Raw genomic sequence first — 22379 nt, 5'->3', positions numbered from 1 at the left:
AGGTCTCTTCAAAGAGACTGCATCAGTGGAAAAGCCCCTAATTAGACAGATGGATTCTGCAACTAATAAGAATAAAAGAAAAAAAAACATTGCCATGTCTTTGAGGCTCAACCAATCCTAGTCTTAATTTGACTCTACTGTTTGCAGTACAGTAACCACAGTGACACATGGCAGATCTAATCTGTTAAGATTAAAATTCCAGTGAATTTATCTCCTCCACACTTTCGCTCACAAACACGGTTTAAAGTGTGGAGGAGATAAATTCACTGGAAGTGGCCAGATAAGCCCTGATAAGAGCAGCAGCAGAAGTTTAGCAGGGTCAGATTACAAGGGGGCTCAGCTCCCACACACATCGTACAGTTAGGCCTAGTGCGAGACAGACTCAGACTAATTGGGCTTTGTGTGGGGCTCAGTCAGGCTGGAACAGAAAAAGGCCCTTCCCCAAACTGTTCCAACAAAGTTGGAAGCATACAGTTGTGCAAAATGTCTTAGTATGCTGAAGCATTAAGACTCCTTTAACTGGAACTAAGGCTCCTAGGCCAACCCCTGAAAAACAACCCCATAGCATTATCCCTCCTCCGCCAAACTTTACAGTTGGCACAATGCAGACAGACAGGTAACGTTCTCCTGGCATTCGCCAAACCCAGACTCCAGATAGAGAAGCGTGATTTGTCACTCCACAGAATAAGTTTCCACTGCTCCAGAGTCCAGTGGTGACGTGCTTCACATTACTCCATCTGATGCTTGGCATTGTGCTTGTGATGTAAGATTTGCATGCAGCTGCTCAGCCATGGAAACCCATGCCATGAAGCTCCCGGTGCACTTTTTGTGCTGATGTTAATGTCATAGGAGGTTTGGGAGTGTTGGCAACTTTTATGCACTATGTGTCTCAGCACTCGGTGACCCTACTCTGTAACTTTACATGGTCCGCCACTTCATGGCTGAGTTGCTGTGGTTCCTAAACACTACCACTTTTCAGTAATACCACTCACAGTTGATCGTGGAATAAACTTTGCAAACTTGCTTGTTGCAACGATGGCATCCTATTACAGTACTACACTCGAATTCAGTGAGATCTTTAGAATGACCCATTCTTTCACAAATGTTTGTAAAGGCAGACTGCATGGCTAGGTGCTTGAATTTATACACCTGGGGCAATGATAAAAAGGTGTGTCCTAATACTTTTGTCTATATTGTGCATATTCCACTAACATTGCTGATGAAAAAAGCATAATTCAGCTGAGGGATCTCCTCCAAAACAGATGGAAATAGCATTTTATGGCTGCTGTGAAAGGAGGTTAAACAGGATGTGAGCAGGTGTGGTTGGCACACGCCGCTGGAGTAATATTGCCACCCTGTGGAACTCACAAAGAAAGTTTTTAAATCATCAACCTCTGTTATATTTTTGATTGAAACAGTCAAGTGATTTTTAATTTATGCTTGATTAGAGTTCAGTCATTTTCCATTATCAAGACTTAATCAAATGTATTCAGTAAAGCACAGCTGCTACCCACTGCATTCACACTGTGGGATGTTGAATTTTCCATTCTGTACCACAACACAGGGAAATGATACTTCATATTCTCATCACCTCTTCATCTCAAGTGCTTGTTATTTGTCATGCGAGCATTCCTTCAGGTGGGTGTAAATGCATCTTGCACGCAACTTAATACCATAGGTGGGGCTGATTGTAATTATACCCCAGCAACAAAAAATAGCATCAAAAGCGTTCATTCAAGAGATGTTTGCATTTCTCCAAGTGACACAAAAGACTGTGAGGTCATTGCAGGGCCTTCCATAATCAGTTATAGGGAGAACGCCCATAAACTGAGTAATGGCACCACTTTGTTGAGGTTGCAGATCCCAGCAGTGTGTTAAAGTAAGAAAAATATCTTTCATTGCGGCACTAATTCATTTTGCTAAATGCTACCTGTGAGTGTCACTGTTCTGGTGAGGACGTCTTGTTTCAACTAGTAGCTGCCTGGAGTTACATAAAATGTTTTAATGAGGTCGTCATGAACGACAACATGCAGGAAATCTGGGGGAACAAAACAAGCTGCATCCTCAGCCTGGTGTACAGCGTTGGTCCAAGGCACCTAACTGGTCTTACATGCTCTTAAGGTAGCACAGTAGTTAAAGGTGCCAAAAAGGGTTTTTCCATGATGCTATAGAAGACCCATGTTTGGTACCCTAAAAAACCTTTCAATGGATGGTTCTGCTAATAAACTTTTTTGGTGAAGAACCTTGAAGTGTGAAGAACCTTAAAGTTTGTATAAATCGCCTTATTAGTTATTTTTTTATTTAAAAAAAATGACGCTAAGAAGCTGGGAGGGTGAATTCTAGCACATACTTCCTCAAAGGCACATGAAGCCAGTCAATGCATCCTTTCTAAATGGCTTTACTGCAATGCCATTGAAAAGCTCAACATGTTTGGAGGAGAACCCAATTTCTGTATTTTAGTACATTTTTATATCATGCAAACCCAGTTTCAAAAAAAGTTAGGACAGTATGGGAAACGCTAATCAAAGCAGAAAGCAGTGATTAGTAAATACTCTTTGACCTGTATTACATGGAAAATGCCTAGGAAAAGCCATGGAAAAAGTCTAGCACCTGCACTCTCTGACTGCGCAGCCATGCTGTTGTAATACATACAGAATGTGGTTTGGTGTCGTCAAGCTGAAATAAGCATGGACGTCCCTGAAAAAGACGCCATCTAGAAGGCTCCAAAGTGTGTTCAGTGTTAATGGTGCTTTCGCAGATGTGCAGGTTGCGTGCTCCTCATACCATGACAGAACCTGACTTTTGAACTTTAGGCTGGTAACAATCTGGATGTTTTTTGGATTTTCTATGGATTTTCCTCTTTGGCCCAGAGAACATAATATCCTTTATTTCCATAAACAATTCGAAAGGTGGACTCGTCAGACCACAGCACACATTTCCACTGTGCATCAGTCCATTTCAGATGACCTCAAGTCAGCAGTGTTTCTGGACGCTGTTGATACATGACTTACACTATGACAGGTACAATGTTAACTTGTCTTTGTGGATGCAGTGATAGATGATGTTTATTGATAACAGCTTTTGAAATATTCTTGAACCCATTTGGTGATATCATCACAGAAACATGCCTGTCGGGTCGAAGGTAATGGGCTTTCATTTGTGGTTTTTGGCCTTGATCTTTATGCACAGGGATTTTTTCTGGATACCCCAAATCTTTTGATAATGTTATGCACAGCAGAGGGTTAAATATTAAAAATGCTTGCAATCCCTCACTGAGGAACAACATTATTAATCTGTTGGGTTTTATGCTGATGCATTTTTTGGCAAAGTGGCGAGCCTTGACCCATCCTTGCTCATAAAGGACCAGACCTTTCCTGGCTGCTCCTTTTGTATCCAAGCATAATTGCATCACCAGTTTAAGATGTTTTTTGAGCATTTTGTAGTGTTTCCAGTGTTAAATTGCCCCTGTTCCAACTTTTTTGGGACATGCAGCAGACATCTATTTCAGAATGAGCATATATTAACAAAAAAAAACAAAAAAACAATGAAGTTGATAACTGATCCGTTTTTATTTTTTTATCTTCACATTTTATCTACTGTCCTGACTTTTGTGAAATTGGATTTGAATGAAATGTTGTAGTAATACTTTTGTTTCATTGTGAAGTTTTGGTTGGACACCAAAGTGTTAAATTCTTAAACCGCCCAACAGAATATTGTCCAATCAGAATGTTTTTTCCAGTCCTACCCATTCAGAGAGAGAGACCAAGGCCAGTTATGCTCTATGACTCCCAGCCATGGAACTTTTATTTTTAAGAATGCATCTCAACAGACCTCATCCAACCCATGAAGAGCTTCATAAATAGCTGATGATGTGGATCAGGTAGGTTGAAGTAGGGAATATTTGAAATTGGTCATAAGACTGTGCTATAAAAAATGAAGTTCAAGCCCTGCAGCTAGCACATGTAGCCTCCTGGTGGAGAGCCTTCCTCGGTGAATGCATGAACAAAACCACAGCCTTACTCGGGCAGAACCTGGAGGAAGAACTCATTTTTGAGATTTATTGCGCTACCCTGAGGAATCATTTGAAAAGAAATCAAAGTGACAAAAGTAAACAGTAAATCAGTTTTCAAAAAAGTCAGTGACAGTGCTGAGAAGGTCCTAGTAGGGAGGAATGTTAAACATAATGACAAGTATGAGATTACATCATTAAAATTCTTGTAAAAGAATTGTAGAAGAAAAATAAACTGCACATGTCAGACACCTGTATCAAATGAGAAAATAAATGCCTTTTTAGTGATTTTTTTCATAAACTCATCAATCATTCATAACACACTTCAATTGACTTTGTGCTGTGGTCAACATTGAAATAAAGTTAAAATACAGAAGGCAACAGTGGCTGGAGTCCAGACATATTTGTCAAGTGTCAGTACACTTCCCCATGTTTTATAGCAACTGGGTGTTCACTACTGAAATCTATCCAACACTGAATTGATTGTTTTACAGGTGCCAAGATGTCTGTGAGATAAAATTGGGAAAGCAATCACACTTTTCATAGTGATCAAGAAGCATTTTGAAATGCTTTTGCTATTTTTTAAAAGGTGTACATGAAGCTGTAAAGCCTTATCTTCTATCTTCCATCTGGCCTCAGTGGTAACAGTAATCTTCAATGGCTACATAGTACATAATAAATATTAACCGTACACTCTAACTAACATACTTCCTCATGCAGGACATGCAAATGCCAAAATTCTGAGAACAGCACAAACAAAAAGAAGAGAAGAAAAAACCCATGCTGGCGTGTATGCCCACAATTCCCAAAGAGGCCACATAGAAGAAACAACAAACAGAGATGATCAGACCAATCTATTGTCTAGCAGTCTACCAGCTTGCAGCTATGTGGAGGATCCCTGTCCCGGTTCCAAAAGCCTGAGCACTTCAGATGCCTCTTTGGATTCAACAGATGGAGCAGCCATCTTCAACACCACTTTGACTTCACAGTGGACCTTCTTAGTAAAAGCTCAGACCGGAGCGTTGTTCCCGCTGCGGAAACGGGTCAGAAAGCAAGATCCCTGGGACAAAAATAAGAGCCAGTATCAATGAAACCATCTTTCAGCTCTGCAAAAGACTCTCCCACAGGCAATCCTAAGGAAAAGCAAGCATGCTTGGTGACTGTTCACCTGTTAGTGAAACTACAGCAAACAAGTGAATCCTGCTAGTTCACAGCAAACAGAGGAAAGAGTAAATGCATTAATGAATATAAAAGTCAGATTCTTCACTTTGTGACAGCAGCACCTTTAAACATAAAGGTGGCAGAAAGGGTTCTTTGGAGCAATGGTATAGAGGAATCACTTTTAGTTCCCTAAAGAACCTTTTAAGGAAAGCTTCTCAACAGAAACAGTTTTGTAAATGAGATGTGCGAAAATTGTTTTTTTCCCCTATAACCGAAAACCATTTAGTAACCTTTCAACTTTTAACAAGAAGGTTAGCAAGGCTTTGAGCAAGGTGTTGATAAAAATCGGCAATAAGATTACCAAGACTATGGCTTGTCTAGATCAGTGTCTGTAAACAAAGTTCTGCTTTATTCTTTAGACTGTTTTATTCTGTGGTTTCTGGACATATTCAAAACATTATGCCGTCACAAAGTGAAGTTAGGTGGTTAGTCTACAGCAAATATGCTAAGCATATGTTGAGTTCTTCTTGAGAGCTAGGCTAGGGGTGAAGCAAAAGGCACTCAGCACACTACAGCCAGTGAGCCTCTACTTACACGGTAGCACTCAGCTTGCCGCAAAACTTATTTCTTCTTCCCTCCTAATGACATATTTTCTGTTTTTTTCTTCTGTGCCTCATTGAACAAAAGACACACCTTTATGTTAGCACGGAATGAGCAACATGGCACCTGGATGCTAAATTGTACTTTCTAGAGAGGACCAGTCACAAATCCATGGCCTCATAAACAAAGCTGACGTGAAATATGTGGAGCTAATGTTACAAAACCCTTGTTTAAGAGTTTTCGCCTTATTACAAGAGAGGAAATGCTCATAGAAGTAGTGATTCGATACTGGACCATAGGCCACAGTGAGCATAGTGTACTAAAAGGATGGCTAATGGCTATGAATGAAGGTAGCAGAGGAGAGTCTACCTCGGTCATGGCATCATCAATCTGCTTGAGCTCTTCATAGTGATCCCGTGAGTCGCGCAGAGGCTGCACCATGATTTCCTCAATCTGCGGGAAAAGCTGGACAAATACACACACATACAACATATGCTTATGACCACAGGAGAAACCACACCATCACTACTGGTAGGCAGATTGTAAATTAAGGTTTTTCATGCTAACATTAGGAATGGGCAATATGGCAACACGGCAATAACGTAATACTAAAACAACTCAAGACAGAGTTGATATAAAATACACATCATAGAGGTTGGCTAAGTTAGCTAGCACATTAAAACAGACACAATGAATCAGCAAAACAGTAGTACCAAACAAAAACTATTAACTATTAAACTAATGAAAAAAATAATAGTTACCATTCAGTCAGTTCTACCCCTGGCTAACATCATTCTGATTTAGATGCAAAATATCAGTTAAACTGGCTGCTAAACAATGAATTTCTGCATAATTTAATGGTTGAGATGTAAAAATGAGGTTTGATATGAAATGCTGCTTTCTACTAAAACTTACTGACCCTGACTACTGATTTTTTTACGATGGTGGTGATAGGAACCGGCGGTTGTGATGTCTACAATGCAAATATAGGCATTTTATTTACTATCCAAACAGCCAGTGAATCTACATGTCTTTATATTTTATTATATGTAATGATGATAACCATAATGGTAAAATAGTGGTTAATCTGAATAAATAAGTTTCTTTTGGGGACTATTTTGCCTTATAACCCTGCATGTATCTCTTCACACATTTTAGGCCGAACACCTTATATCAAAACTCATAATCATAAAACAATGTCTTATCAGGTAATGTATTCATAACCATTTGGTGTAACAGCTTTCTATAAAGTACCTTTTAGAAGAATTAAACAATTTGGATGTCTGGTTCCCATCCCATCGTGGTACATTAACAGCTAATCAAACCACTCTGAATGATTTAGTTACATCTTAACATCTTACATCTGAAGAAATGTTGAAAAACTGATGAAATTATCTTTTAACTCGCTTGCAGTAAGACACTGGTCCATACCTTCATGACTGTTTCAAACATGGGAATGAGGACGAATTTAATGAAGCCAATCTGAGCGGTGGGCTTGGTCACTTTGTCTCTGTCCATAAATGGAGCGACAGGCAGACCCTCAGACTTCTCTCTGTCACTCTGAGCAGAAACACACAGGTTAATTTACCAACATTGACTCAAATATAAAACCACTGCAGGTGCATGAGAGCAGACTGCACTGACCTGCATGAAGTACTCCTCCAGCAGACAGTCTACCCATGGCTCGGCCACTTCCGTGGGCCTGACCTCATTAGAAATGTCACAGCACTTGATCAGGACCATCTTCAGCTGCAAACCCACATCAGGGGGAGACACAAAGAAGGCTTTCATGGACTGGGTCAACAGATCTGCATTTTTCCTCAGTCAGTGAGCGCAGGCACACTGGGTACCTGCTCCACACTGACCGAAAGGCCAAATGGGCTCTAATCACACCATGTTACATTTGCAACACTAATATATGCCCTGAGGTGCTGAGTACATACACAAGTTACATGCTCCTCATTGGTGAAGTCAAAGTTGTCCACTTTGTGCTTGAAGGAGTCCAGGATCTCCCCATGTCTGGCCATGTCAGTGGCCAAAATCAGCGTGATGATTGCCTGCATGTGAAGAGTTACATTAAAAAACATGAATAGATCTTCTGCTTCTTCTTAACTCCAATAATAGCCCCTCTATTCAACTCTATTGACCAGAAGTATGGAAGCAAGCGTGATTAATTTTAATTCACTCAAAAAAATTACAGTTATGTCGAAATACCATGAAGTGAAGCATTAGATGTGAAAAGCCTTCAAGGTTCTTTGTTGATAACCGTCCATTACACTGGCCAGTTTTGGATGATTTAGAAGTTTAAAATTTTGTTAATCAAGGCCTTCAGCAGCATCTGAATGTAGATATGAGGATATATGGAAATCATTTCCCACAAGATACTTTTAAGGTAAATAGGTACCAAATGTAGTACCAAAGAAAGTTCTGTGATGTGTAACAATAATGGAACCCTTTTTGGTGCTGTATTGAACCCCTTTTCAAAAAGGTTCTTATATAAAAGGTTCATTTTCAGGTTTTCCATCATAGACAAGATCCATTGAAACATTTAAATGGTTCTTTGAGTGTTCACGGTTCCATATATATATACATTGCCTTTACTAAAGAACCCTTAAAGAACCCCCTTTTGAAGGGTCTTGTGGAGAAAAATTCACTATTGTATATCTCCTTCTCTGTTTCCAGCAGCAGTATGTCAAAAACATTGACTCAATATCTCAAAATAATCACTTATTCTTCTCATATTTTTACTAAGTATCTCAAAATAATCATGTCTTTTCTTGAGATATATACTTAGCATCTTGAGATTTTGTATTATTAAGTTGAAACATTATTCTGGGATAATAAGTCATTATTTTGAGATACAAATCAAATTGTAGGAAAATAAGTTGTTATTTCGAGACATTAACCCTCTATTGCATGATGTTGCCTCAGGGCAACCAACTCATTTTCCTCAATTTACAGTAACATTATCCATAATTAAAGACAATGATAGGGTAAACAATACTATCTCTTAGTGGGAAGATTTAAACCTCATTTTTAATATTCAGTTTGGAATTCAGTGGAATGGATTTAGCCAGTCACAAGCCAGGTCTCACAAAATTCTCTCAAAATTTGAGAAAATAAGTCATAATTTTGACACAGTAAGTTAAACTTTGTCAAAAATAAGTAATTGTTCCAAGATATCAAGTCAAAATTGTGACATATTGCTGCCAGAAACAGAGAACTAGAAAAATAATAAAATTCTGTAGGAGCACCAGGAGCAAAACAAACTAATGTAGACTGACCTGGCGGATCTGTTTAAAAGTTTCAGAATCCACATTGGCAAAGATATTGCACTCGGGCAAAGCGAGGATTTGGAAGGCCACAGCACAGTGATGGTTCTCCAGAGGAGAGATGTCATTATAGCGCACTGCAAGCTCAGTGCGGGCATTTATCTGGTACCTGGAAAAGAAGTAACACAGAGTATGATCCACTGACTTGGCTTATTTAATTCATTAATTATAGTGATGAATATAGTTCTGTGCAAAACTCAGAAAGCACCATTCATTTATTTAAGTCAAAATTGCCTTTAAGTGGAAGTTATTCATTGTTAGTGTCAGAGAAGAAAGCAGAAAACGTTTACAGTTGTGTGCAAACATTTGAATGTCCCTGGTCAAACTACATGTTTTGTTGATTTTCTAAGTGAAAATAAGTGAACATCCTCTACAGAAAACACACTAAAATATGACATTGTTCTGAAAATTTAACCATATAATTTCTAGTTACTTGCCAACTTTAACATATTGGAATTTTTAATGATTTTTTCCACAATATGTTAAATTCAGTAAATAAACAGTAACTGTGTGTTAAAATGTGCAGAAGTGTTTTCTCTGTAGAGAATGTGTAACGTAATTTCACTTAGAAAATCTACAAAACGTAACTTTTCCAGGGGCGCCCAAAGAAAGAGAAAAAACCCCACAGAATCCTCAACAACTAAATACAATTTCTAAAAAAATGAAAATTTCAGTATTTAGTGTGTCCACACTTTGCCTTTATTACAGTGTCCATTTTTTTGTGAGACTTACTCTCAGTTTTTCAAAGAAATCTGCAGGGATATTTTTCTACACCTCTAAAGTTCAGTTAGAAGTTGGTTGTATTTTCTGCTTCTCAGTGCCCAATAAATCCCAGACACATTGAAGTGATGTTGAGGTCTGGACTCCATTGTTCTGAGAACATCAGCAGCTTTTTTGTTTGAATTGAATTTTCCTTTTCTCAGTAATGGCTTCTTGACAGCTACACAGACTTAAGTTGTCCTCTCACAGTGGAAGGATGGACAGAAGCACCTGTGGGGTTTCTCAGATCTGAAACAAGAGTGGAGCTTGATTTTCTCTCATAGATGAAAGCTTTAAGTGGGGACTACCAGGTCTTATATGATTGTTGGGAGTCCCATTTTCTCTAAATTTTTTGATCATTTGAACTCTTCTTTTTTCACTTATTAGGCTTTGATTTTTCCCTTATGCAAGTGAATTACCTTATATGTAATTTCCTCTGAAGATTAGGAAGAGTGGTCTCTGACTTTGCACGGTGCTGTCTCTTTACAGTCTGGCTGGTTACAGTCACTGTCAGATTTGTGAGTTTGCAACACATTGAGTGATTCTTACGTGTTATTGTATCCAGGGTGGTCCAAGTCATGACATACTGCAGCAGTCATTAAAATGCCCAAGTCTGTCAGCGTGAGCTTTTCCTGTGGACCAAAAACATCCACACACACATAAACACGCTCCCCTGACACACTGTGAGTGAGTGTCTCTGTTACAGGCCCGCTATCACTGCATTACATAAGCATGAGTTCTCACCTGAAGGTTGCAGAGGTGGATCATGCCATACATCATCTGACTCACACAGAAACAATGGCGGAAGTTGTGGAAGGGGTTGCTACGGTAATTCTCCTGAATAGCAAGCTAAAGAAAATACAATAATCATAGGGTTTGTACAAGACCTTGTAAATTTATACCCATAAATCCAACCACAGGAAAAGAAAAACACCTTTTCTTCCTCAAGGTTAGGGCTGTGTTCACACTAGGTGTTTTATGCATGGAAAAAGCTCTGCCCAGAACGATTTTTTGTGCTGATATAAAAATGCAAGCATCTCACGCAGTATGGCAATGTAACCAAAACAACAGAGTAAAGAGTTCTACCTTGTTCTAACTCTACCTTGCTTAGATACAGCATACAGTAGGCTCTAAAAGTCTGAGACCATTAGTGAAAATGTTCTTATTTTGCACTCTTGTCTAAAAGATTTTCATTACAAATTCTATTACCAGCATAACAATTTGAATTTTTAACATTTGATCAGAATTTGATAGCATTTAATATGTCCTTCTTTTGCTTTAATAAGTATAACTTTATATAACTTTAATAATGATAAGTGAACTCAAGCTGGCATGGACTTCCCATGCTTCAGCTAAAGCCTCTGAGGAGCAGCTCAAATTCTGCTAAGAGTTGTCTGCACAGGAGCTCGGTGGAAAAGATAAGACTAAAAAAAATCATAAATTTGTATAAAGGCCTCAACATGGTCAGTGTCACAAATTTGCATTACATTTTTCAAAATTCTAAAATGTCTGTTGTTTATTTCCAAGTTTAAATGAAAAAAGCCCACATTTTTGGTCTCAGACTTTTGAGCCCTTCTGTATGTCCAAAAGTATCCAGACACCCCTTCTAATTAGCAAATTCAGCCATTTTGAGGTGCATCCACTGCTGACACAGCTGTTCAATTGTGCGCACACAGCTTTCATAATCTGCATAGAAAAGCATTAGAGGAATATAAAGCCCCCCTGATTTGGGCTGTGGAGCACTGGAACTATGTTCTCTGCAGTGATGGAGCTCCATCCTATACACCTGGGATGAACTGGAGAAGCAGAACTAATCATCCAGCATCAGTACTTGACCTCACTAATGGTCTTGTGGCTGAACATCAATCAAATCCTCACAGCATTTTGATTGCTTCGGTCCACTTCGGACCGCCATCGGACTGCATGTAAATATGTGTTAGCTGTTGAGGAAGAAACACCTGTGAACATAATCTGAAACCCTAAGGGCCTGTGATGTGATGGGCCCACATTTCAGTTTCTCACCCTCATAACTGCAAAAGTTTGTGCACCCCGGTCAAATGACGTTTTGTTGATTTTCTAAGTGTAAATGAGTCACACATCACACAGAGAAACATTACTGTACATTTGTTAACATATTGGGAAAAAAATAAAACATAAATGTGGGCTGTGTAAAAGTTATGGCACATTTTATATTTCATGTTTTAGTTTTTTCCTGTATTTTAAATCTAGCAAGCACATAGAAACTGTGCAGCAAAATTTGCAGACAATTGACATAATTACGTTTTTTTTATCATAGAGCATTTGTTAATTTATTTTCACTTAGAAAAATCAACAAGACATGTAATTTGACCCTGGGGGTGTTCAAACTTTTGACTCTATGCGTGAGTGTTATAGTAGTAATCAAATAAGTCTTAGCAAGTACTGAGTAATAATTCTAGGGGTTAAAATTATACTCTTACCAGCCAGCGCTTGAGAGTAATGGGGTTCATGGTGAACTCCTTCACCAGCCCTAAGTCATGGTACATGTACTCCAAGCAGCTGAGCATCTAAAGCAAACAGAAGGATCACAAATTGCTGGGCACCAATGCATGGCAAACATAGTGCATACTAACCCAGAAATCATCACAAGTCTAAATATTTACATTCCTTTGAGGCAGACTCACTTCATTGTGCTCCCAGTGCCAGACATCAAAGGTAGGTTTCTTCAGAGCCTCAATCGTCTCCTGAGAGAGCGTGTACTGAGGAGATAAAAAATAGGTGTGATGACTTTGCTTCTTCCAGCACTTGTGATTCATTCAAAAACATTGTGTTGAAAGCAAAAGCACCTTTGGATAGCTGGGAACGTCGCGTCTCGGAGTTAGTTTCTTTCCATCGTCCGAGAAGTTGTACTTACATGGGCAGTTCACTCTGAAAAGGAGATGGTAGAGATAATGTACATTTGAATTTCGCTGTCTTAGAGAAGACACAGTTGACTTAGCAGAAATGACTGAGTTATCAGACTGTCCGTCACGGGTGGATTGATTAGAATGAAGGCTAGAAGCCGTTATGACCAGCCTTAAACCGCTTACCTTCCTCCTCCTCTGGAGGTCATCTCATCTCTCAGCTTCTTCAGGTCGTTCTTGCACTTCTCAATCTCCACAACCTTGAGGCCCTCCACTGGGAGTAAAACGCAACAGCACAATACTTGAATAGCAAGGCAACTATTATAGGAAAGTAACATCACTGACGTTAATGACACCAAGATTTCAGCACATATACACTCAAATATTAAATATGCTCAGAATCCTTACACTCGACTCTCTTCTCCAGCATAGCCAGCCTGTTGGTCACTTCGGTCTTCAGTTCATTGATCCTGAAGGCCCTAGAAAGAAGAAAGCCTTTTTCAGACAAGCAGCCTATAGTCAGTGCATCGGTGCTGAAAAAGCGAGCGCTCTGGAATACTCTCTATGGGAAAACAAACAAAGAAGTTACCTGCTGAACTGCTCCGCCACCTGCGATAACACGTTCTGAAACATGTCTTCCTTCTCTGTGGAGGGAAGCAAACAGGCTGTAAATCACGGCCGGGGCTAAACTCGCCTCCAGTGAGGGAACAGTCACCCTGGGCCATAAATGTCAACAGTAAAGGTTAAAAGAGAGCTGTAACATCATTGGAAAATTGGAAGTGTTCTGTGTTACCTCCCAGCTGACCGGTGGGACAGAGGAACGACTTTGTAGAGAGAACTGTAAAGGGGAAATGATATAACATAAAATTAATACAGTGATTGCAATGCAAATGCAATAAATAGACATAAAGGTAATGTAGCAACTCAGTAATGGAGGTACTTGGGAGAGTTGGTGGGCATGGTAGGATCAATGGACACCAGGGCTCCCTCAGGGTCCAACAGCATAACAGCTGTGTTTCTGTGGAAGAAAGATAGGATACAGATCGTTTTAGACATTTACTGGGCTTTTGCCACCAAAGGCTGGAGCACAGTTCATATTTCTTTACAAACACTGAGCTGTACACCGGCCACTTTATTAGAAACACCAATCTTATAGCTTGCTGGTTTACAGTTAGAGACTGTAGCCTAATACTTTGTGTTAACCATCCTCTTTCCCTTCATTAGTGGTTGGTTTCTGACCACAGAACCGCTCATAGATGGGAATTTTTGGGATGCAGACCACTCTGATATGTAAAAACTCCAGGCAACAGAAATGTGCTTGATCACTCGCATTAGTATGGCAATACTACCAGGTCAGTGTCATTGCTGTGCTGAGAATGATACACCACCCAAATCATATCTGCTCAACAGCCAGCAGCAGGTGACTGAGAAATCGTGGCTGACAACAGATGGGCTACAGTGTGTAATTATACACTTATATGAGTCATTCTACCAAACTAGTTCAAAGTCAAGGTTCAAAACACGTTTCAGACTTTTAACTTTTGACTTGGACTTTAGACTAAAATCCTTTTGCTCTGAGTGACCCTATACCTTCATTTTGTTTATTTATAAAAAATAAATGATTGAATCTTCCATTTTGTCACTTTCGAAACAATCATAACACTACTGAAACTTTACCAAATGTTTCGGCAGTGACAAATTTAGATACATTTGAGCCTAAGTCTAAAACACTAGCCAGTACATGACTGGCAAACACAGCTTTGAATGACTGTATGCACATAAAATCATAATATTTCTCATCAAAATACAAAAAGGTTTATTTAATTGCAGAAAATACTGAAAATTCTTCATGTTACACACTGATTTTCACTTTGGGACACATTTACTTCAAAACAATGGGATCTAACCGCTCACCATGTGGCCATGAGGGACAGGGACACGGTCTCTTACTTTAGTGCTCTAAAATGCTCTAAAACGCAAGGCATGCTTAAAATAAGACTCCGCCTATATTTCAGTGTTTTGAGACTGACATAAAAACATGGGACAGTATTTTTTTACGACCTTTTTTTTTCAATAATTAAATTCATGATACATTTAAATTTTTCAACTTCGCTTTAAAATCAAAAATATCTTAAAAAACATAGATAACAATGTAAGTATGATTTAAAGTCTAGGGGACAGGGTTTAGGACAGACATCTCCCATTGGAAAAGTCCCCTATAAATGATGATTTTGTATATTGTCACTGTCCAAAGAAAAACAAGTCTCTCCAAAATGGAAACTTCACAGTAACATTCTTTTCCTTCAGTGGAAGTTAATGTAAAGAGCTTTTATGTGCAGCAATTTTGGAGAATTTCTATTGGTCCAATCATTAAGAAATTTTCAGACAATGTAAAGGACATCTGCTGCGCTCAAATATATATATATATATAGTGACCTATAATGTAGGTGGACCTCATAAAGTGACCAGGCAGTGGAAGTGCAAGGTAGGTGTTTATAACAAAGTGGACAGTCTACATCTTAAAACGGTGTTTCTCTAACTGTGGTACTCGTATCCTCAGTGGTATGCCAAATGACACTGGGGGTCTGTCAAAAAAATCTAACATTTGCACTTAATCTTCATTTCCATTATCTGGCTGCACAATTCACAATTACTTTCACAATACGGACAACACTAACAGCTTTTCCAGCTCTGCACTCTACTCACCAATATCTGAGCAAGACATCCTCCCTGAAATCTGTGAGCGTACTCTTGAATACTAACTTTAACGAAAAGATTTTTGGCCATTGCCTACTTTTACACAGGACCTATATGCATGAATGATGTCTGTAGTATTCCATATGTCTGTGCCATATTTGTAAAATCCAGCACATGGTATGGGTGCTGTGATCGTGAGGTTTTTTGCTCTTGATTTATTATTTTTGTTATAATAAGGCTGTGTTAGAGAAGCAGGTGTTGCACTCTGGTTTGTTCAGTGTATTGCACATTCAGGAGAAATGTAGAGTTCATTCTTTTGTTTATTATCTGCTGCTGCATGCATGAAGAAAGTGAGTATCTATTGCTAACTGTTGTAAAGGCATGTATGATCCTTGTTAGTTGTGTTTTGGAGTCATTTCACTGTTTAGTTCATGGTTGTACTGAGTTTTTAGTCTTTAGACTGCAGCGATTTGAGCATAGCATTCAAGTTAGGATTCAAGTTATATGTTTTTACCACTTTTAAATGCTAACTAGTTAATGTTGTGATGATGCTGTGATGTGTGGAACCTGTGATGTAATCTGTGAAAAGCCCCAGGCTTTCTCACACATGCATATGGCCTCGTATTGACCACTACCTGTGCTGCTGCCTTTGTGATTACAAATATAGTTCACTCCTCTACTGAAGCCCTGTGTGTTGACCAGCACACCAGCATGAACCACACCTATGATACAGGCCTAACAACGTCCCTAACATTGTTTATTTAGTCTGTATTATTCAGTACTGCTGATGTCATGTGTCTTGTCTTGATGGAGGATTGATTTTACAAGACTAAATGTCTTGCACATCATGGCAATATGCACACGTGTATGCACGTGTAAGGAGTGAGAGGGGGTACGCAGCAGGAGAATTAATAACTAAGGCAGTACAGGACTGTAAACAGTTTGGAAGCCACTGTCTTAGAATAACAACAGATGTTGGAGTGTTTGGTGGGAATATTAATGCAAGCAACTAACCTCGGGATATTGGAAGAGGAACACAGCAGTTCTTTAATGTCACATGGACTGCAGTGACGACTGAACAAAACCTACAAATAAAAAAGACAGTTCAACCTCTGTCTGTCTTTATATGGCTGTGTTAGAACCTCATAAAATACACACACATTTGCCAGAAACATTCTAGACTAACAATCTTTACACACCATAAAAAGATGGTTCTTCAAAGGTTCTTTGGTTAAGAAAATTGTTCTATATAGAACAATGAACACTCAAAGAACCCTTTGCATGATTAAAGAGTTCTTCTGCATTATGAAAGGGTCAGATAGATGAAAAATGTATTTTTATATGGTTCTATATAGAATGTTTTTGAAAAGGATTATATACTGCATCAAATAGGGTTCTTCTATCGTTACATAGCTTCACATCAAAACAATAAAAGAGCCCTTTTTGGTGATTAAAACAACCCCTTTCACAAAGGTTCTACATAGAATTGTCAACAGCACATTCTCCATCGGTTTGAAGAACTCTTTAAAGATGCAAAGAACTCTTTAATCATGCAAAGGGTTCCCTGAGTGTTCATGGTTCTATATAGAACAATTTTCTTTACTAAACAACTCTTACAGAACCATCATTTTTAAGAGTGTAGAATTTGTTACTGCCGAAAACATATAATTACGTTATAACGTTACGTTATTTTATTTTTTTCATACTCACTGAAAGAAGTGGAAAATAATTCTGTCAAAACGTTTAATCAATACTGTGTTTGCATTTGTAAGTAGGAGATCATTATGCTAGGAATTTGATGATGTACATTGTCATGTACAGTCTTGCTTTGCAGAAAGAAAAGAATCCTGTCCATTTCTGTCATTGTTTGACATTAAAACAAAAGGAAAAAAGTCTGAAACACAGATTCAAGCCTGTCGATACAGAATGTGAACTGAATGTAAATGTAATTTATCAAATAACTAAATAATGCAGTTATACAGTTACATACAAAAGTTTGGGTGCCCTGATCAAATTACATGTTTCATTGATTTTCGAAATGTAAAAAAAAAGTGAATACATCCTCAATAGACTTCACATTTCTGCACATTTTAATGCACTATTGTTTTTTTTACTGAACCTAACATATTTTAAAAAAATAACATAAAATGTTGCCTGTGCAAAAGTTACAGCACATGTAAAATGTTACTTTCATTTTTTGCAAAAATAATGCAATTTGACCATGGAACTTCAAACTTTTGCAAATATATAAAAAGCAAATATGACATATGTCAGACATTCATAATTCTAATATAGAACAATGTGTAAATGAAATGGTCTGAAACGCTGTTATGATAATGATAATGATTCCCGAAGATAAATAGGCTATTTTGGTTTCATTAGTGTCTCTCTTGGTTGGCTGGAGCGTGGGATAATAGTGTGCAGGTGTAGGAGACAGCTCACTCAGCTCCGACACATTTATTTTAGAGTGGACACATGTCACCTCCAGCACACACTTGGCTCTGGTTGTTTGTGTTTCACAATCATACAGGCACAAGTACTGTATGTCATCACTGACATAACAGAACCTCATATCTCTGAAGGGGCAACATTAAGATACAAGTGATTCTGGATCTTTTCCATTTGTCCATTCATAATCAAATGTTCACACAATGTAAAGGGCAGCTAGAGAGTTTTCAATATGATAGCTTAAATGTTGAAATAGTGATAATATTGAGTGTATGACTGTTGCATGTACACTAAGATGCATTAGTATAAATGAATGCATTACACACTATGCATATTTGTCCTGTGCTGGTCTTCATGTTTATTAGGCTGTTCATTTAATGGAACATTTTGCTAACATTTCCCACAGTCAGCGCGTGACGGCTAGAGTGTGACCTCCATATGGAATACTACAGTAGTGTAAATCACCACAGTCACTTACTGCTTTTCAGTCCTTTCCTTTGGGAAATGCACCTGAGAATCAATGGAGGCACAAACTGAGCATGCTAGTAGCAGGTGTCACTGCAACCTATTATGCCACTGACACCTGTGGGACAGGCCATCGTCAGCTTTATTTTTAATCTCAGCTCACTGCTATTCCTGCATATGCCCTTCACTGTTTTTTTCCCAAAGGAGCATGTGCTCGGTGACCTATATATCAGAAAGGTGATTTTCAGTGCATTCGAAATTCACATATTAAATTGCTGAATTAAAGAAAACATTACTTTTTACCATGATGCAGAGAGAGCACAGTCTGACTATGGCAGCGATTTTCACTCACATTTTGTTCAGACGTAAACAAAGTCATTCAGAATAATTTGGTGTGAGAAACTTGCTGAGTCAGAACTGTTCACAGTGGTGGTGACAGGAAGCAGACATCTGAAGCATTTAATGCCTTTGAAAGCTCCTTCACAGGAAGTTGTTACGCAAAACAGTTAAAAACATTAATTGATGCCCGAAACGTGGTTTTATGATAATATTTTGAAAAGGTTTTTGGTCTAAAACTTATTTGTTAAAATCTATTTATCCTAGAGTGGTACATGGAGAGTCGTGTAAAGTATAATACTACCCACAAAAAAAAAAAACATATTTTTCAGATTTACCATTATTTTTACCATGATCACCATTATATATAAACACTCAGAAGACATGTAGGTTCACAGGTCGTTTTTGACAATAAATAAAATTTTGCATTGTAGATATCGTGACCCCTGGTTCCAGTCAGCACCACTGTGAAGAAATCAGAGTCAGTATGTTTCTGTACAATAAACCATTTACATCAAACCACTCCCAGTGAATGAATAAGCCTATTAAATTAATTTTTGAAAATTCATGGAATTGCCCTGCAAACGCATTGTTAGCAACACTTAATACTGGTTAGCGATGTCCATGATAACGTTAATGATTTACATCTCAATTTACCTCTCCATTTCTGTTTTTTGTTTTTGTTTTTGTTTTTTAACAGAATTTGAAACCTCCAGCTGCTCAGCTACACTGTGTGAAAATTTCATGAGGAAGGGAAGAAGATAAGCAGTCCTTCTCCTGTAAAGTTTTCATTGTACTTTCTAGGTTTTGTTGTGACAGCAATATTTATTGGAAAGATCAGTTCATGCTCCTTTTACTCATCCTTTAGGCCAAGTTTTGCTGTGGTGCTACAAAACCAGTTAATGCCCTCCTTTCATTAATGACATATACAGGCTCAAAACCCACAGACATGAGCAGAACATCAGGAGATCAAACTGTCTCTTCAATTTTACCTTCCAGACAAAGATTAAACACAACACTGTGGCAAGATACAGCCTTCTAAAAAGTCAGTTTAATAATCAGTATCAGTTGTTAGCTCCTTAAAGTTTTGTCATTCAGTAACTACTGCCTGATATGAAGCTAATATGTAAGGTATGACAGCGAGGAATCCTTAATGTTTAATAGGTTAAACGTTCTTTCTGACGTCTGCTTTTGTCCACGTTCATTAAAAAAGTTCCTAGGAAGTTCATAAGTTGGAGAAGTGTTGGAGATGGCCAGGTAATTCTTTATGAGCTGTTAAGATCATGCTCTTCTCCTGATTTTGTCTTTGAGCTTTACAGCCACAACACACAGAAAAACACACCACCCACCTTCTGCACTTTGCCATCCACGTCCAGGTAGATGGTTCTGGGGGCGTAGGATGAGGAGCCTGAGCCCATGCTGACAGTGCTGCCTCAGTGAGCTGACAGGAGAAAGTGAGAGAGAACTTCTCTTACTCTGGAGGAGGCTTTTTCCAAGACCAAATCCAAAGTCCACCAAGAAACCACAGAAGAACTCACTGGAGATTGTCTGGCCATGGCGAGATGAGCAGATGAAGATCAGTTACATTCACAAAATAATGAACCAGATCACACAAGAGTCACTGTATAAAGTCCAGGTTGAAAACTTTCTGAGATTAACGTCTCATTGTCGGTTCTGGTATATTAATTTCTCCATCAGTGTAAAGTGGTCTGCTGTCACCAGATACATCTTCATTGATATATAACTGAATGAAGGATGATTATGAGGTAAATGCTGCTGATGTATGTGCATATGTGTGGAGCAATGTCATTCAATTGATATTCCTTTCCTTGTAGAAGCACCCCAGTATTTAAACTATAGAATAAAAATGAGTTTATTTTATTTATGTAAAATCATTTCATTTTATTATGACTTTTGGTATATGACTTTTGCATGTACACTTGAGTGCTTAGTATATGAATCCCTCGCATACTAATCAATTTTCTGGTTTTAAGCTGTAATTTCTATTTACATACATCTTTCTAAATTTTAATTTGAATTATTTTTGTATTCTCTCATTTGAAAAGCATTCTGAATGACTGAAGCATATGAAAGGGCCATATAAATAAACTTGCCTTGCCTCACTGACAAATTCATACTGACAAATTCACCATTAATTTCATTATCTATCAAGTAATTCACACACAGAATTCACCACTATTCTACACAATACTGAAATATATGTTCTACATCACTAAAAATAATTCTGAATAGATTTTAAGCAAATATCCATATTCACTCACCTGAACTGTATGAGCTGTGCTGTATTCTCGCGTCGTGTGCAGGACACGAGAGCTTCGCAGGTGCTAAGCATGGAGCCTAATCGACTGAGTAGGGGGGGGGCCTGGGGGTATTGAAGGACTTTGAATGTAACTGCCGCTCTACGCCGGTTGCCAGGGGACAGTTACTAAGGGTGAGAAAGTGGGCTGCCTTGTCTCTGCCGGATAGCTCCAGCTGCTGATGCAGTCACTTGTTAGATATTTAGATGGGGATGATAATTGATGCCGTCTAATTTGACAGATTTTATTGGAGTTTATAGTTGGGTTTGGGCATGAAGTGTTGTGTGTTGAGTTTGATTTGGGTGTAATGTTTTGAGAGCTCATGGGTCAGACCAAGGATCAAGGGCCAGATCAAGTCTAGCCAATGTTTCAATCAAAATAAATGAGTAAATGGAGGAATACATATCATATTTTTTACATCAATTTATTCAGTTTCCAAAGCATATTCAACTGCTTTATAAAACTGGCACTATGTCTGGATGTCTATGATAGTAGGTCCTCCCTGGGGTGAAATGAAAATAAACATGCTACACATGAAAAGTAATACACTGAATGTATATTACACCAACACAATGCTGTCTTTCAGCTAGCTTGCCTTTGGTAATAATGTGTTTATGTATTATATAAATCCAGTGTGGAACCATCATGGCCTTCTAAGTCTCCAGAGAATGCCAAATGAAAGAAAATAAACATATCCACTTTTTCTGGATTGTGCCAAACTGCCAGTTGCTTGTGGTTGTGTTGTCATGTACCGCACAAGGGGGTTTGGGTTTTAATTTTGAAACTCATTTTCAGGTAGCTCTGTGTTAGTGAGTTACATTTCCCCATCTAAAACTAGTGTTGATATTATAGACTATAAATTAAAAATTGCAGATCATGTGATTTGAAAATTGGACTTTTTCAAACTGCGATTTCAATATAAACTCGATTCATCTTTTGGCCTTAAGTGTTGTTTTAGTTCACCTTTTTTTAGTATTGCAAATACTAGGGTTACATTTTTAAAACACTCAATGAAAAATTATACAATGATTTTTTTTCCCTCTGTGGTGTCTAGGTAGATACAGCCAAGCGAGCTCTCCCATTGGTTAGGACTTCAGGAGCTAAACAAAAGGCCTAATGCAGCAGATCATGTTTAGATTTCCAATGGATGAGACCAATTTGGTAATAAAAGCTCACTCTAAGCCTTCTGGAGGTTCTAGATACGTCACTGACTGTAAATACAAGTGGTATTCTAAGCATTCTATTTAGTTAACTAAAACTATTACTACAATGAAAATTAGCAGTGCTTGTTAACTGTATTAAAATTAAAATGATTTTCAAAACCATGAAAACTAAATTAAAACTATAATGTTCATATGAAAACTAAAAAGAC

The 22379-nt window shown here is 38.2% G+C and overlaps 1 protein-coding gene across 1 annotated transcript; it reads right to left on the bottom strand.

Annotated features, from left to right (window-relative positions):
• Window positions 1-4129: 4129 nt before the first annotated feature.
• On the bottom strand, window positions 4130-20996 carry pde9al (phosphodiesterase 9A like). The gene is given in 20 exon segments (XM_036560890.1): window positions 4130-5069; window positions 5765-5842; window positions 6140-6235; window positions 7202-7330; window positions 7415-7519; window positions 7714-7827; window positions 9055-9211; window positions 10411-10493; window positions 10606-10710; window positions 12321-12407; window positions 12525-12599; window positions 12687-12768; window positions 12930-13017; window positions 13152-13222; window positions 13333-13387; window positions 13537-13549; window positions 13551-13581; window positions 13684-13761; window positions 20039-20237; window positions 20972-20996. Coding segments are annotated over 18 exon segments (1437 nt in total). The 5' UTR covers window positions 20056-20237; window positions 20972-20996; the 3' UTR covers window positions 4130-5069; window positions 5765-5791.
• Between the last annotated feature and the right edge of the window lie 1383 nt (window positions 20997-22379).

This window comes from Colossoma macropomum, unplaced genomic scaffold (genome assembly GCF_904425465.1).
Source record: "Colossoma macropomum unplaced genomic scaffold, Colossoma_macropomum, whole genome shotgun sequence".
NCBI classification, from domain to species: Eukaryota; Metazoa; Chordata; class Actinopteri; order Characiformes; family Serrasalmidae; genus Colossoma; species Colossoma macropomum.
The sequence above is the reverse complement of the archived record's forward strand: the minus strand, read 5'-3'. Positions and strand labels throughout refer to the sequence as shown.